At 35.5% G+C, this 16,271-nt stretch overlaps 1 protein-coding gene across 1 annotated transcript; it reads right to left on the bottom strand.

Moving 5' to 3' along the window:
- Nucleotides 1–569: 569 nt before the first annotated feature.
- On the bottom strand, nucleotides 570–16,028 carry Atg7 (Autophagy-related 7). Its single transcript, XM_019052569.2, has 15 exons — nucleotides 15,666–16,028; nucleotides 14,495–14,690; nucleotides 12,728–12,841; nucleotides 12,271–12,397; nucleotides 10,832–10,937; nucleotides 9,683–9,780; nucleotides 9,160–9,277; nucleotides 8,447–8,591; nucleotides 7,515–7,673; nucleotides 7,014–7,184; nucleotides 5,893–6,024; nucleotides 4,993–5,108; nucleotides 4,399–4,531; nucleotides 2,774–2,893; nucleotides 570–1,998 (listed from the first exon to the last, which is right to left on the bottom strand). Exons 1-15 carry the CDS (start codon nucleotides 15,848–15,850, stop codon nucleotides 1,954–1,956), a joined length of 1,965 nt encoding a protein of 654 aa, XP_018908114.2. The 5' UTR covers nucleotides 15,851–16,028; the 3' UTR covers nucleotides 570–1,953.
- Between the last annotated feature and the right edge of the window lie 243 nt (nucleotides 16,029–16,271).

Raw genomic sequence — 16,271 nt, 5'->3', positions numbered from 1 at the left:
TGCTATGATTTAGAAACTCCCTTTTGTTCTCTTTCAAGTACGGTAAAATAATCGGCATCAACATTTCATTAATCACTCAGATTGATGCTAAGCACAAAATTACCTGTAAAATATGAAACCTAAAAGACAAAAGAGTACGTCAATTTCATAAAAAAATTTTTACTAAAATAAAGTGATTAAAAACTTGTAACTCTGCTAGATGGCAGGTTTACATAAAAAAGAACAAAAAGAGTTTCTTTACTTGCATATTTTAACAGTTTCTTTAAAAGTTGTGAGGCTCTTAACTTTTTTCAACAGCCAATGCTACTAGAATGAAAAAAATATTTGTAGAATCTCCAATCATTATGAACTTAATCTGCTTCTTGAGCAGAATTTTTTAATAGAATCATTGGATTTAGGTCGTGAGTCGAAAAAAATAGCTAAAGTTTGTCTTTAACATTGAGTCTCGTATAGATGAAAGACCTTAAACCTCCTTTTCTCTGTTCAAACTTAAAGCAACTTGGTGTGTTTCTATTAAAGCCGGTTCAAAGGATTCAAAATTAAAGGTCAATAATTTAAATGAAACAAGATAAAAAACCAAATGTTTATGCGGTAAAAAACAATTGAAGATTCAAAAATATAAAACTTTCACAAATATTCTTACATACAATATAGAAACTTTTGCTCACAGCAGAACACATTATCAAAAACGTTTCTTTCAGTACAAATTCCTATCGATCAAGATCAAGTAAACAGCTTAATTTAAGCTAAAAAAATATGTAACTTCTAAAAACAGGTGCTTTAAAAGTCTTGACCTTTCAGAGAATTAAAAAAAAAAAAAACACCTTTTTTCTTATTGCGGCAAATTACAAGGTGTCAATGCTACTGCGTTTCGGAGTCATTTTTTGATTTGCACTAGATACTTTCTGTAGCCAGAGACAGGAAAATGGATGCTTAGGAGCACTACTTTGTACCCATCTTGAAATCAACAAAAGTAGGTTCTATGTTTCTTGAAATGAGTTTTCGATGAGCATATTCAACAGAAAGTCAAATGGTTTCCAATGTGAATTTAAAATTCTTGGCATTGATAACGAAATTAAGGACAAAATGTCGTCAGGAAGGATAAGGTTGTTTTGATTACAGGGCACAATTAAATTTGCGCTGAGCAAAAATTTGACGTCAAGGCTGTTTTCTAAGAAAAAAAGAATTTGAAATAGTAGAACAAATGACTTCCACCACTCGTTTTCCCTTTCCTGAAAATAGAAATAGGGAGAGGGTGGACAAACGTCAAATCCTAGAGCGGGCTGGGTGCTGAGTTCAGCATGAGTTATCTCCTTCAGAAAAAAAATCTGAACAAGTAGCAGCAAAAAGTATGTCCAACATAGTGGACACCAGAGATTAGGAACCAGCTAAACGAGACAAAGAGGAGCATTTCAAGATCGACCGAGTCCAGCTGCTCAAAAACTCAATCATCTACGTCCTGGCCAATGAACTGAATCAGTGTAGGTACACTGTGGTACAACATGATACTCGGTACTGGCATTCAGGAGGTGCTTAAATGGCCACCTGATCAGTAAAAATGAAGGTTAAATTTTTCGCTTCACTTATCGCACTTATCGCTTCACAAGTTTTCCTTTTTGCTTCCCCTCGTTTTCTGCCATGTTGAAAATACCGAATTCAATTTAGGATCCTTCGCTGAGCTCCTTCAGCAACTTCGGAAGAGGATGCATGAGAAACAGCTCTTTTGGATCGAGTGCAGAGCTCACTGGAGAGACATAACTCCCTAAAAGTGCCTCTCTGTTGCTCGTTATCAAACTCAACAAGAATGAAATAAGTGAAAAACGCAGCGAAAAAACCCGGTTCTAGAATGATGATATGAAAGTTATGAGAAAATACTTTGGTCACAAAATCGAGTACTTCTTCCTGAAGTTGTGAGATCGCTGCCCATCATGGGCAAGGGCTTGACGTCTGAGATTAAGTGGAGTCACCTGCAGCTTCTTCATCGCTATACTCCCAAATCTAAAATGAAAAAAAAAGAAAAAATGAGTTTCAAGATTCTTTGTAGAACACTTTCCAGAAAGAGCCATTTATTTCAAGACGTACGTTCTCCTTAAAGTAATGACAGGTAGGAAAATTTTAACACTTGCTTTGGAGATACTCCGCCTCATCACAAATATACTGGTATAAAAGTATTTTAGTTTCTGATTACATTATTCAGAATATAAGAAATAGTTACATCAAAAAATATTCCTTGTATCATCTTTTAGATAGAATTTTTGGCCAGTTGACAGAGGAATTAGTTGATGTAGGAGAGAGAATGATTTGTCATCTGTGGAAAGGATAACCGCAGAGCTGCCAAGCTAAGGAAAAATGCTATATGAGCCTTCAGGCGTTGCCAAATTGCTCATTTTCAGGAAAATTTTTTAATATTTTTCTGCCAATTTCTCAGATAATTTTGTTCGCAATTTGATCTGAAGTGTCCGAAAATTTCAAATCAATTAAGCTTGTCTGATGCGGTCATGTCAATAGGATGACAGAAGAGAGGCTGCCAAAAAAGATGCTTGATTGGGTTCTTCCTGGGAAGAGACGAAGGGGACGCCCAGTGAAAGGGTGACGACAGGAGGTTTTGGATGAGATGAGGAAATGGCAACTCCCTGATGACTTGTGGGAGGACCGAGTTTTGTGGCGGTGAGGCGTCGCAGAGTGCCAGAGAACGCTGTGAGAGCGACTTTTATTAATGTATGATGTATGTTATGTATGTACTACGACCAAGAAACAAAATGCGCTAACTTACATCTGCTTCCTCTGTTTTGCTGTGTAACTGTGTCAGACCAGTCAATTCTTCCAGATGCTTGGAATTTTTAAACACTTCTTGAAGAAAATCGTTGCCTCTTTTACGGTATTCTTGCAAGACCTTAAAAAAACCATACAAGAAGAGTTGAAGATTCGAGGAAAAAGAAAACAATGGGACCAAAAAATTCTAGATTCATAGATTGAATTCCTGCTAAGGAAATCTATCTATGTAGAGAACTCTTTGTAGATAAATGTTTTCTGCATACATATAAATATCTGATTGTGATGCTATACTGTGTACAATGTGCACCGTAAAATTGTTGTGAAATAAGTTTTTAATCCAAATAAGAGAGTGTCTCATTTTCTACGATGGAGGAAACAGAACTGCTGTGTCCATTGAGTCTTCAATATAATCTAAAACATTACTAGTTGGACATGGTATATTAACAAAGATCACACCAGTTAAGTATAGTGTGGATGAGTTAAACAAGACCACAGCCAAGGTGTTATGTATTTTTGAATTTATTTTGCCAGAGGCCTTGCAGGCATTACACCTATTATCATAGCTAAGAAACTACTGACTGAGAAAGGAGGAAAAGAAGCAGGATTAAACCATACTGAATAAGTAGAAAAGACTCCAAACTGAAAAATATACCAGCGACTTTTTTTTCACGCTTCCCACTTCTCAGGAAACGACATCTCTCGGTTTGTTCATCCCATCTCACATGCCTCTCGCTCCCAAAAATTGTGAATTTGCTACTCTTTAAATTTTAAAAAACTCAAAAATATAAGATACTCTGAAAAGGCTGTCTTGAGTGCATAATGCAAAACTAAGTACATATGTTTAAAAGAAAAAAAAACATTCAAAATGTCCTTTTATCCTAACTGTTAAATGCACGAATGAAAGTTTCAATCGATAATATTTTTGTCATTCGGATGCTCCAAGATTTGAGTTAATCTGACAGTTTCTTTGAAGGTTTCATTGCCAAGCTAATGCAGAAGATTAAAAGAAACTTACAAAAAAACTGTCAGTATATGTATGGTATAAAAAACAATAAAAAATATATGTCTTTTTTGAAACTTTTTAAGTTCTCTGGAACTGAGTTTTAAGGTATTTCAATCCCCATATTTCGGGCACCTCAATTTTTTTTTAAAACCCACCACATTTAAACTAACTACAAGCAATGATACCCAATCATGTTGACAGGCAATATTATTTTGATGTCTTTCCACACAAAACTAACACAAAATATTCTCAATTTGCGCAGTTTCTGGACCAATGTGCCAATTAATGCAGAAATTATACCTTTTCCTCCTATCTTCAACTTCCGCTATGCCAAGGAGAAACGCTGTATGAACATTCGAGTATTCCCAAATTTCCTCTTCTATAAAATCTATTTTTGGGGGAGAGTAATGAATTTTTCTCTTGGAATTTTCAGATAATTTAGATCCAATCGTGAATAAAATTTTCTGAAAAAAATTCACAGATTTTCCTGAAAATTTGTAAATTATCAAAGGAAATTTGGCAATGTCTGAAAGCTTATACGGCGTTATTTCTTAGCACAGTGGTAGGTAAAGAGAATACTTTCTTCGAAAAAAAGAGATGAAAATGATCAAACAACTTACTGCTGGAGAACACGCTATACATTGTGAAAAAGCAGGGGTGGATGGCAGCATCTGTTGAAATTGAGCTAAGAATCCTCGAATGGAGTGAGGAACAAATCCTAAACAACAGTCTTCTTTACTGTCTGCACAGCCCCTAAAGTATAAAGAAAAAGAAATAATTAGCAAATTTAAAGTGGTTTCGCAAACAGGAAGTTACAAGACAAGATGAGCTGTCACTTGGCACTTATGACTTATCGATACTAATTATTTTTGTGTATATTTGCCGGTCAGGTTGGCTTAGTGATCACCGCATCTGACTCTAAGTGCAGTGAGTTGAGACTGCAATAGCAGTGATAAGCCGTGATTTTTAACAATTCAACATTAAATTGGTGCAGTGAGCCTAATCAATCTTTATATAACACACGAATCCAAAGAAATGGCATTAGAACAAATTGAATTAAATTTGGCTTAAATTAAGGATTTGCGCTGACAACTAATCCTTTAAGCTAAGGGATATCCACTGATAACTCATGGTAACTGAGGGCTTGAAGCTCCTGATTCTCTCCAAGCAGGGATAAGATCAAATAATCAGATAAGTGTTGGAAAAAAACTTACTTTAAAGGGTGTTGTAAAAGCGAGACAAGTAACTCTACTGCTAAAGATGCTGCTATGGAGGAAACTCCAGGCCTTGTTACAGTACATTGTTGGTCTAAGGTGCGATCTGCTTGAGACTGTGGGTAAGTTTTGGGCAAAAATTATAAATTTTAAAAACAAGTTTCTATCGAGACACATTTTGACAAAACCTCTTGAAAGAGGAATTTGAAGAAGCTAGGAAAAGGGTTTAAATTATTTTTGTTGCGTCTTCAGGCAAAAAAAGAAATAGTAAACTAAAAAAAAAGAGAATAAAATTAACAGCCTTTTCCGACTTGAGGGGGGAATATGTTTGGTCAGGACAACAAGATGAAGAGTCTAAAAACTTGTAACAGAAAGACACGGAGGTCAAGGAGAGTCTATACCCAAAGTAAACAAGCATTGAGGTTTCAAGCAAATGCTTGGTCACTGGTTTCCCCCTGAACATTTGACATAAAAAGATCGATTACACTTAGAGGCACATTTCAGCTATTTCTTCTCAAAGAATCTTTTTTATAAATCCTTAGATAAAGTTGAAAATATACAAACACAAAATGCGTATTGTGTTCAATTCGTCGAATCAAACGGTTCATTTTCGTGTTTGCAAACCTCCTAATGAAATCAATTGGCTATTTCCAACTATTTTTGGCTATGTTATTTCCTTCCTTTTAATTTCTTAGCATTTAATGGTTTACTGGGTAGTTGGCTAACTATGGATGTTTTAAAACCTTATTACGGCTGTGGCTGAAAAGCTTCGGTAGATGATTTTTCATGTTATAAAGAATTCATGTAACATGAGGCAAAAGTTTTGGTTCTTAGTCAGAATGAGAGAATGCAAAAAATAAGTATTGACAAGTTTGAATTGTTGAGTACATATTAACTTACATTTCCTGGAGCAGTGATGTCATTGCAAAAATAGCAGCCTAATTTAGCGCCTCCCTCACCATCAGCTTCCAACGGTATGCCATGTCGTAAAACCAAGTACGAATCAAAACCTAATGCTGCAGTGATAGCAATCTGAAATTTTATAAGAACAGATCAAAGAATGAAGCTACTTTTACTCCCTTTCCTTCTTTCCCTTTCTTTCATTCTCCTCTTTCTTTGCTCTGATTCGGCTCAAAGGGGAGGGCATGCCATTGTGGCCCCCCTGGATCAGCCACTGGCCGCTGGTTTCGGTTAAAATCAACTAACTTCTGAGCTTAAGGCCTGAAATATAAGTCAACATTTCATACTTCCTAAACAGTTTTACAAAAAATGAGTATGAAATACTTAAAATCAGGTATGCCTGAGGATGCATGAAGATTTAATGAGTGAACACAAAAAATTAAGAGACTAATTACTAATGGGTTAGTGACATCCATTTTTTTAAATTAAATTTTTGAAAGTACCAAAAGAACTGGGCTTCAAGGAATGGCAAAGAAACCCCATTTTGAAAATGCAAAAAATGGGACGAGTCCGATATTTTTGTCGAACGCTGATGATGTAGCCAGGCAAGAGAAACGGTATTTGCTGATTGGCTGAACTTACCTTTAGGCAGCGCCTTCCAACGGCAAATCAACTGTTGGCTTTTGATTGGAAGGATTGCGATTGGCTTATTCTCCCTTTAGAAATGATTTTTTGAACTTATATATAAACTTTCTGGTTTTTCCACGAAATTTTATGTAAGATTAAAAATACTACAACCCTGCAAAGTTCCTTGCCACTGATCAATCATTAGTTTTTTTTAAAAAGTGAATTAGTTTCTTTCCAAGAACTGAAACTTAATAAAACTCCACGCACATCCAAGCACACCCAGTTTTAGTTATTTCCTGAGTGCATAGATGCAATATGCAAAACACAACTAAACTAAAAAGATAAGTGGGTTAAATCTGATGGCCACCATCCCACAAATCTTTCAGAACTCTAGTGAGGGTTGTTACGTGTTTGGTTTCCTTGCAAATACGAAGGCTCAAACCAATTTTGCCGTCGAGACGGGTGTTCGAAATACATAAAATGATACCACTCACCTTTCTTTTACCAGCAGCAAGTAATGTAGGAAGCCAGCGACTTTCGCGAGAATCAGTCAGAAGAAACACTACATCGTGACTAGAAATCAAAGAATCAAGAACCTCTGCACTTTTTAGGTCACTTGTTGTATGGTTGGGCATGGGTATACTGAGTTCAATTCCTTCGGACTCCTGTAAATTAAGAAGAATATGTTGAAATAAATTAGCAGTATGCAGATGGTTTGAGCAGGGAAGGATTTTCAAAGGAATAATTTTCGCATGAATAAATTAAAAACTTGGGGTACAAGAGTGAATTATCAACATTTTGAGAAGAATGAGAGAGAGACACCATTTGACTATCTGGAAAAACCATATCTAATGGGGATTTATTAGGATGGTGCGGGGTTCTTTCTCTCTGGCATACAACAGAGACACAAAATGACTAAAATTTACAATATGCAAACCGTGGAATGCACATGGAACATTTTTAGGAGAGCTGATTTGATTTGACTTTTGACTCACCGATCCTGGATAGATCTCAACAAGCGCATTTGCAGCAGCCTTGGCTTTGAGCTCACCCTTGTCTGCACAGTGCTTGTGGAGGAATAGAGACTGCCGCACTGGATTTGAGTAAGAAACTCTTCCACTATCGACAAATGTTATTCGATGGATTCCCCATGCCTGGAATTGAAGAAACCATATGGGTGATTCATTTTCTTTAAAAACTTCAGGTACAAATTGAAAAACAGTCAAGAATCAAACATGCACTCAATGAAGAAACAGTTCAGACAGACTTGAAAAAATTGAAAGGGTAGATAAAGTACAATTCAGTACTTTTAAGAACTGCTTGTGCAAATTATTAAAACACTGTACCCTGGGTGAGACATATTTTTACAATCATCTATTTATTCAGGCAAACTTTTTTTTTAAAAAAATGAGTTTTGTTACTTCGAAAACTTCAAAACTCTCTTTCATCATGTGCTCTTTTGGGCGCAGGAATTGGTGGACAACTTCTCCCCACGTCCTCTTTTTTAACAAGCAGACTTATTTTTTCTCCAAAATCTTACCTTCCCTACTTTTAACGCTGTCCTCTTGCGATCGGCTCAGCAGATTCGGTCATGCTCTCTAACTGAGATGCTCATTCCAAACTCTATTGACTAATGTGTACATAGATTCTTTTACTTGTTCACTAACTCTGTGGAGAGAGTTTGTCTTCCTTCATATAAATCCCAAGTATTGTAGACACGATTTGTACTTTTAAAGGAGTGAAAGTTTCTTCAAGTGTGGAGAAGAAAATGAAGAGAAAATTTTTCTCAAAATCTACAAGAATTCAAATTCATAAAAATCCCAAATAACACCTGAAGATTTTTCAATTGATATTAGGTTAAGCAGAGCTAGCAAAGAGTAAACTCTCCACTTAATTCAAAATTGACAAAGTGATGAATTCGACTTGCCATCAAATTCCGGGCAACAGCACAACCTAAGGTACCAGCTCCAAGTAAGAGAACTTTGATAGATTTCAATACATCAAGATCCAAACTTGGTAACAGCCTCCACTTCATCAGCTTCAAATTCAAACTAACAGCTCTTTCAGCCAGTCTACATGACACAAATAAAAAAAAAAATTGTAGTGTTGAAAGAGTTGACACAACCTCCCAACTCAACAAAATAAAAACACTGTTGTTTGCGCTGCTTGTATTTAGAAGGCTTTATAAATTAGTGGGTACGTTGATCAGGTAAAACCAAGGAGACAAGGCCCTGATTGGCCGAGAAGAAAGTCTTGTTTAATCACATAGCGTTGGCCATGTCTATGTACAACTAACTTACCTCATAACTTTTCAAATTTGACGCAGTTAACTGGAGGGAAGTTGATTTGTGGACCTTTCAAAGCTCAAGGGCAGCTTCGACTTTGATACAAAATATTATTTTTGAAGACTTACTGCAGTGTATCTTTGTTACTTTTTCATCCACACTTTGATCAAAATTACATAGTGCTAGTTATTTTATAGATTTCTAATATTGATCATGTTTAAAATGAACATATCTCTTTGGGTACTTCCAGTGTAATTTATCTGAAATTCACCAAAAACAGTTAAAATTATTGCCTTCAAGGTCTACCATGGTCTCATCATTTGTAAAGAGTAAAAATAGGTATAAAATTCCTCACTTGGTGGGATCCATGATACCGCTTAGATCAACAAATTTTGGGCCATATTTCCCTCGGTTATTTTTTTCCCATCCAACAAAGCTGCTTGCACTATCATCAGTAATTTTAGGAGAGGATTCTGAAACAAGGGATCTAGTATGAATCAAACAGAAAGAAAGGAGGAAAGAAAAAGTTTTTTCTTCCTAAAATTTCTAGGATTTTGAGTGGTAGGATGTTTGATTTTTAAAACCGTTTAACATCGTGTCATTGAAGAGCCACATAAAATCAAAACGGCAATGGCCAATGGCATCGGATTAAAAAGAAAGAGAGTTAAATAACATGAAAAACACTATGGAAATAATTTTGTCCTTTCTCCTCTGTTGACATAATTATCAGGATATCATGAGGCCTCTTCAGTTTTCAACTATGAGCTCTCTGACGGACTTAAATTTTATACTTTGTCACAGTTCGTTCTACCACCCTACTGCGCTGATTTCCATGATTTTTGCGGCTTTGATCTTTGGAGCATGAAAACTTTACAAACCTTGAAGTTTGATTTGAAAGACCAAGCTATTGACGACTGAGTGAATATTGACCCCTCGTAATGCGATGACATCAATCCCTTTCTCTAGAAGTGATGGACTGAAACAGACGGTGAAAAATATTCATTGTAAGTCAGTGCAAGTTCTGAATTACATAATCTACAACTCCATATATTTTTCTTGAACAAAAATTATTTCCCAAATTAAAGTAAAAAAAACTATTTTATGAAAACTATATGTGACAGCAAGTCTGATGTAATTTTTGTGCTGATGTTGACAGTTTCAAGAGTAATCAATTCCAAAGTTTACTCACATTAATTTCCATACCCTCTAAATTATTTCTTTGAATCTGCATTCTTACATTAGACAGACTTTACATTTGGATTCGAATGATTTCATTACACTGGTACATGGTGCTTTTATGTAAATTTTTAAAACTGTATTGTAACCAACAAGCACACTTGCAATGCAATATTCCGCAGGAACATCTATCAGAAAATGGGAGGTGAACAATCTTTTTTGATCATACGATAATAGTATTTTAAAATGTTGCAACAATATGGTAGCTGCACTAAAAATTTATAAGTTGAGACTATGCGTTTCTTTTTTGCCCACCTCTCTTCCTCGCTTAAAGTAGGTTTACTTTCAAGTTTTTCCCTAGTTGATTCATTTTTCAGTGTTGTGTACAGTCTCTTACTGTCTTATTATCTGTTTAATAGCCCAAATCTTTACTGCAGTAACTCCTTTACTCCTCTTTTTCAAATTGATACCTCGAAAAGAAGTTAGTAGTTGTAAACAATTCTATAGTCAATCCTGCTGTATCATGTGCAATTTACGTTATTTTGATTAATAAACCATATATATACTTTAATTATGCATAGGGCTGACTATAATAATAATAAAAAAAAATATACCTCAGATTGCAATGTTGTCAGTCTCTTCTTATGTTTTATTTTTATAAAGGAAAACTAACCATCAATTTCAATGGAACTTCACTCATGCCAAAAAATTGCAAGGAAGTACTTTGATTGGTTTCCCTTCAAAAAAACAAAGCATACCTCATTGGAGATTCTTGAATATTGAAATTGGGACACCATTTTTTTGCAATTAGACGTTGATGAATAAGTAAACGAAAAAAAAATAAAACACACCAATAATGTTTGATGACTATTAACAGATTTCTTAGAGGCCAACCAGGACTTTCAGGATAGGAACTGGAGTCAACAAATCCTAGGTATAATTTGAAATCTTCATTACCTAGGACAGAAAGTGGAAACTTACAATCAGAGGCATCTTAAGATGAAATGGAAATTAGATTATGTGAATCGTGTCATTTGTATTTCTGCTAATTGACAAATGTTAATTGTAAACACTATACCTTGTTCAGAAGTTGATTTTTGGAATTCTTGTGGTGTAATTCATTTTTCTCGTGAAATTTTGAAGAGAAAACATTTTGCAAAGTGCTTTAATGTTTAATTCATAGTGTGTCTAGAAGTTTGTTATGAAGCAAATACATGTGTACTCCTTGTGGGTACGGATAAATGGTGGTACTGGCATAAATAGACTCTAATACTGAATTTGGGAGCTACTGTTTTAGCGTGTTCTCTGAAGACTGGTATTAAATAAACCTAAATCCATGTAACGCCACCATTTCAAAGCATGACTAATCGTGAGATTTATTCCAGCTACATATTTTACAAATATTGAGTCCACAAGAAGAATCAGCATGTCTACAGAGTATCTGATTAAAGTCTGAAGTATATCGATGATGTAAGTCGGCAATCACATAACTTGGTTTGCGACGTCGCAGACTTCCTGTCATACTTTATTTTTTAAACGGAAAACAACTCAACGGCAATTCTTTAAAACTGCCGTAATTTTTCTTCTCTGTGCGGAAAAAATTCTCCAAAAACTTCAAGGAATGATGTCAGTTTGTTCTCCTTTAAAAGAATAACATAGAGGCGGAGATTTTCAGACACCGCAAATGAGTCATGTGATTGCCGACTTACACCGTCGACATGCATCTTAAAAATAAAAGAAAAAACACAATGGAAAAAAATTAATTGATCAACTATCAGTATCCATCAATAAAATTTCATTGCAGTATTTGAGCTTTTATTTGTGAGATATTTTATTTCAAAGTTAGATTAAATACTCCACAGACATGGATCCAATTTTTTGTGATTCAATTTTATTTAAGATTGCTTAAATGAAACTCAGAATTGGTAATAAATCGATTCTATACTACATTAACCGTGCCATGGATCATGGAACTCAGGTGAATTTTGTGAAAGATTGGGGCTACAAAAGGTATTTTCAGATCGCAGTGCCTTTTTTTTTGCCTTCAGAAAAACCGTCCTGTGCAAAAGATTTAAACTAAAAATGACCAAGAAGTATTTTGATTATTTGAAAAATGTCACTCTATTTCTTCGGAAATGCACAATTGTTTAATAACATATTTGCTCAATGAGACAGTTCTTGGTTTTGATAATCCGCAGACAAAAGCGAGGTGAATTTAACTTTCTAAGTGGCTATAAGAGGTACTTGGCAGGAAAACTCAGGTGCCAAAAGAAATAAATTAGGTACTTACTTTTGGTGAGATCTAGGTATTGCTTGAGAGTTATGACTTCAACACTATCCGTGTCATTGACTTTGACTCCAAAAAATCCTCTTTGTCTTTTTGGCAATACTGAATGCCCATTGACAAGACTGCGCATCTGGAGGAAAGAACAATAGGTTTTCTTGAACGGTTTCTACACTTTTTAGGACTGAAAATAATTCTGGTTCATGACTTTTTTTTCTACTAATTCAGCTTGTTACAGGCGACTAGTTGTAGATGTTTGGCCAATTACAACAATTACAGGCACATGGAAGAATCAGAAGGAGAAAAATCAAAATCTGATGAATCCATAGCAGCAGAATTGTTGTCCAACATACTGAAATTTAGTCTTAGAGAACTTCAAATATCTGAAATTGAAAAAATTTGTGAGTTTATATCTTTGAGTGTACAATGAGTGAAAAGTTACGAGAAATAAGGCTAGGCTTACTTGTGAGTCTGAAAGTATTTCGGGCAGATTATCAGGTTTTCCATGATTTCTGTATGCAGGTAGAGCAGGGGAGGGAAATGCAAACCAATAGTAAAAATTGAACTTTTTCAAGTCCTGAAAAAAATCACACAATGAAGCATAAAATTAGTAATTTAGGTGAAATTTATTACGGTTATTAATATTTAATTATGGTTATGGTAATTTTTTTGGTTAGGTGAGATTTTGCTGGTTTTATTTGATACCTAGAACAATGAAAAGTTGCGGCACGCAGAGGGGGGAGGGAGTACAAAAACGTTCAAAATTTACTCTCTTTAGAACTTCTGAAGAAAAAAATAAAATTGTTAAATATGATGAAAGTATTAATGGATAATTTTGTTTTAATTCTTCCGTTCTCACTTTTTTGATACCCTTGAGTAAATTTTTTTTTCTTATCAAAACTCTAGGAACAGAGACAAGAGACCCTAGACCCTCCACTGGCCTCTTCGCGACAGGTGGAAGCTTTTACTTTCGGGGGTTCAACACTTCCTTATGGACAATTATAGAGTGATCACAGTTTTTTCGGCTGTTGACCTACCTACATGGTGGATGATGAGCTTTGGGTGACGTCATGAGCCAAACAAGTTTCCCAAACTTCGGCTTGTTTGCAAAACGAAACTGCCAACACTTTGCTAAACATCAATCATGTAGATAAGTCAACAGTTGAATGTTGAAGTCCCGAAAGTAAAGGCTTCCACCGTAGCGGAGGTACAAGTGGAGGATCTCATGTCCCTGTCTAGTAACCAGGTTATATTTTCATTAAAATCTAATCTGGAAAACTTCAAGAGACAGAAAATCAAAATGACAGTTCAAGCTTTGGTCTACCAAGAGTAATGGTTTTCCCTTCATTTGAAGTCCTAGCTCTTATTAAAAGTTTTATAAGATTGTCTTTGAATAGACATCCCATCTTGTACAATGTTTCTGTGGGTGAAACAAATGCCAATACAGCTGCAGTGGGTGCAAGAGCGTATTTGATTCTTCCTTTATTATTGCTATGATTTACTTGCGTTCAACTTTTTTTATGTTATATTTAGGGATAATTGGACCGCGTTAAACAGAAAGGAACCAAACCCCATCAGCTGTTGCCAAATTTAATTGGACAATTTAATTTTTTACATGAAAACGGTTGTGCAGATTTTCTTGCAAATTTCAGTGGATTTTCGCCACAGTACAAAGCAAATTCCTTAAAATTTTCAAAGGAATCTACACGAACTTTCTCCCGTAAAAAATGAAATTGCCCAGTTAATTTGGCAATAGTTGATGTGGCTTGGTTCCTTTCAGTTAAACGCGATCCAATTCAATCTATTTCAGATGCATATTTTTCCTCTGACCTCCAAACATTTTAAAGCAAACAGTGTTTTCCTTGCTTGCCCTGACCATGCACCAGTGCTATTAATGCATTCTCTTGAAATTACTAATATCGATATCCAAAGTAAGAAACCTCGTATCTCCGTTTGCGACGTTGCAGACTTTCTGTCGAACTTTATCTTTTCTTTGAAAAAGTAGTTAGTGTAATTTCTTGAAATCTTTGTTGATTTTTCCTCTGTAGTAGCAGAATATTCTGTGTAATTTCAAACTACAAAGTTGGCTTGTTCTTCTTGGGCAAAACAAAATAGGAGCAGAAATTTTGAGACACCGCTACGGAAAGTAGTGGTTTCCCATTTTGGCCATCAATACGTCACTCAATTCTTTCATCCATGATACTTGAGTTAAAAGTATAAATTCACTTACTGCAAAAGTCAAAACAAAAAAAGATGATAATAAGGATGGATTATCAAGCACGGCTCCAGAGTGAACATTCTTCAGTAATTCTTCACCATAGGTTTTCAGCAGTTCTTTTTTATCACAGGCCTTAAACGATTCAATTGTGTTTTTATTAAGGTAAACGCCACAAGCAATTTGCCTGTTTGATTCATTCTCTGGGTCCCTGAAAAATTAGAGCATACAATTATTCCTTTAAACCTTAAGATCATAATCTAGGCAGAGATGATGGGCATACTTTGGTAACATGGTAATCCTTCCGCAATAATTTGGTAAAAATTGTGGAAACTATTATCGATATTTTGGTGAAAATTGTGAAAACCTCTTCGCAATGTTTTGGTAAAAAAAAATAGAATTCAAAGTGACAAGAAAACAAGAGTTTCCACCAATTCTGGGAGGCTCCCACATTTTCACACGAATATTTTTCGCATGATCGTGTTTCCATAAAATCAGCAAGGACTAGGCTTCCACAATTTCAAGCGAAACTTTGGCTTGTTTCTACTCAAAAATAATTTGGGACTGGACATTTTGAAATATCCCAATGGAGATACATGGTTACGTACTTTAACCATTGATAGGTTCACCTACTTGCCTCACAAACTAAGTTATATCACGGCGAATAGAGGTTAGTAGACCAGTGATAATAGACTAGGTATTAGCTAACAACATGCTTTATTCTGTGGTTCGGCTTTTGGCATATATGATGCTTTCTTGGGGTGCTGCTTGTAAAAGATGCTCTCTTGTGGCGCTACTTGTAAAAGATGTTTTGATGCCTGTGGAACTGAACGTACCATAGTTCTTGGTTGATTCATCGATAAAAATCTTACTGATATTGATTTCTCCTGAGAGACATGACCACTGCTCTCCACTAATTAGTCCTTGAGAATTCACTTCCGCAAGGCCGCAAGTGATGTCCTGAGGACTGTCACCGCATCTTACGGAGTTTGCATTTGCGATTGACACAACTGCAAACATCGTTATCTACCACACCTATTCAAGCCCAAGTTGTGTGATTGCTGCGTTGCCATACCTAGCGATATCTCCCAGTCTGAACGCTTCTAAGGAGGCCATCATTTCCAACTCATCTCAATTTCCATGAAATAATCTTAAGACATCATGCTGTGAAGTTTCCTCTACTCACACATTGAAGGCACTGTAATCAACCGACAGTGAAAATGGTTGTACATCAGGAGATGAGTAATATCCCCAGACACTGCGAGGAACCTCTTGGAGCATATCAGTCTCCAGTTTAAGTTGCGCAGCTTTGTGCCAGAAACTTGGCTCGATACTGGAGACAAAAGGCGAAAAAAGTAAGTTTGATGCCATTTCACTTCCAAAGAATCTGAAAAAGAATGAACCACCAATTAATCCTGCAAATAAATAATCGAACCGTAAACCGCAGAAATTGTGAAGAAATTTGTCACATTAATTTTGAAGAAAAGATGAGATAAACATGGACATGATAAAAAATGATGATAAGACAAAAGTTCACACTTGGAGGGGGTAGGGGTAAGTAGGGGTAGAGGGTTGTGTGATGGGAAGGGGGGTAGGGACTGGTAGTAGTAAAGAGAAGGGGGAGTTTTATAAACAACATCGTATTCTGTTGCCAACAAGTGCAATATGTGCGTTTCAATAACAGTTACAAACTTTTGAAAATGTAATTCTAATGAATTTTACAACTAATTGCCATCAGTTCATTTTTGTTATGATTTTTTTAAACAAAAATATTTAAATCATTTCAACATTT

Source organism: Bemisia tabaci, chromosome 10 (genome assembly GCF_918797505.1).
Source record: "Bemisia tabaci chromosome 10, PGI_BMITA_v3".
NCBI lineage: Eukaryota > Metazoa > Arthropoda > Insecta > Hemiptera > Aleyrodidae > Bemisia > Bemisia tabaci.
Note: the sequence above shows the minus strand (reverse complement) of the source record. Positions and strands in the feature narration are given on the sequence as shown.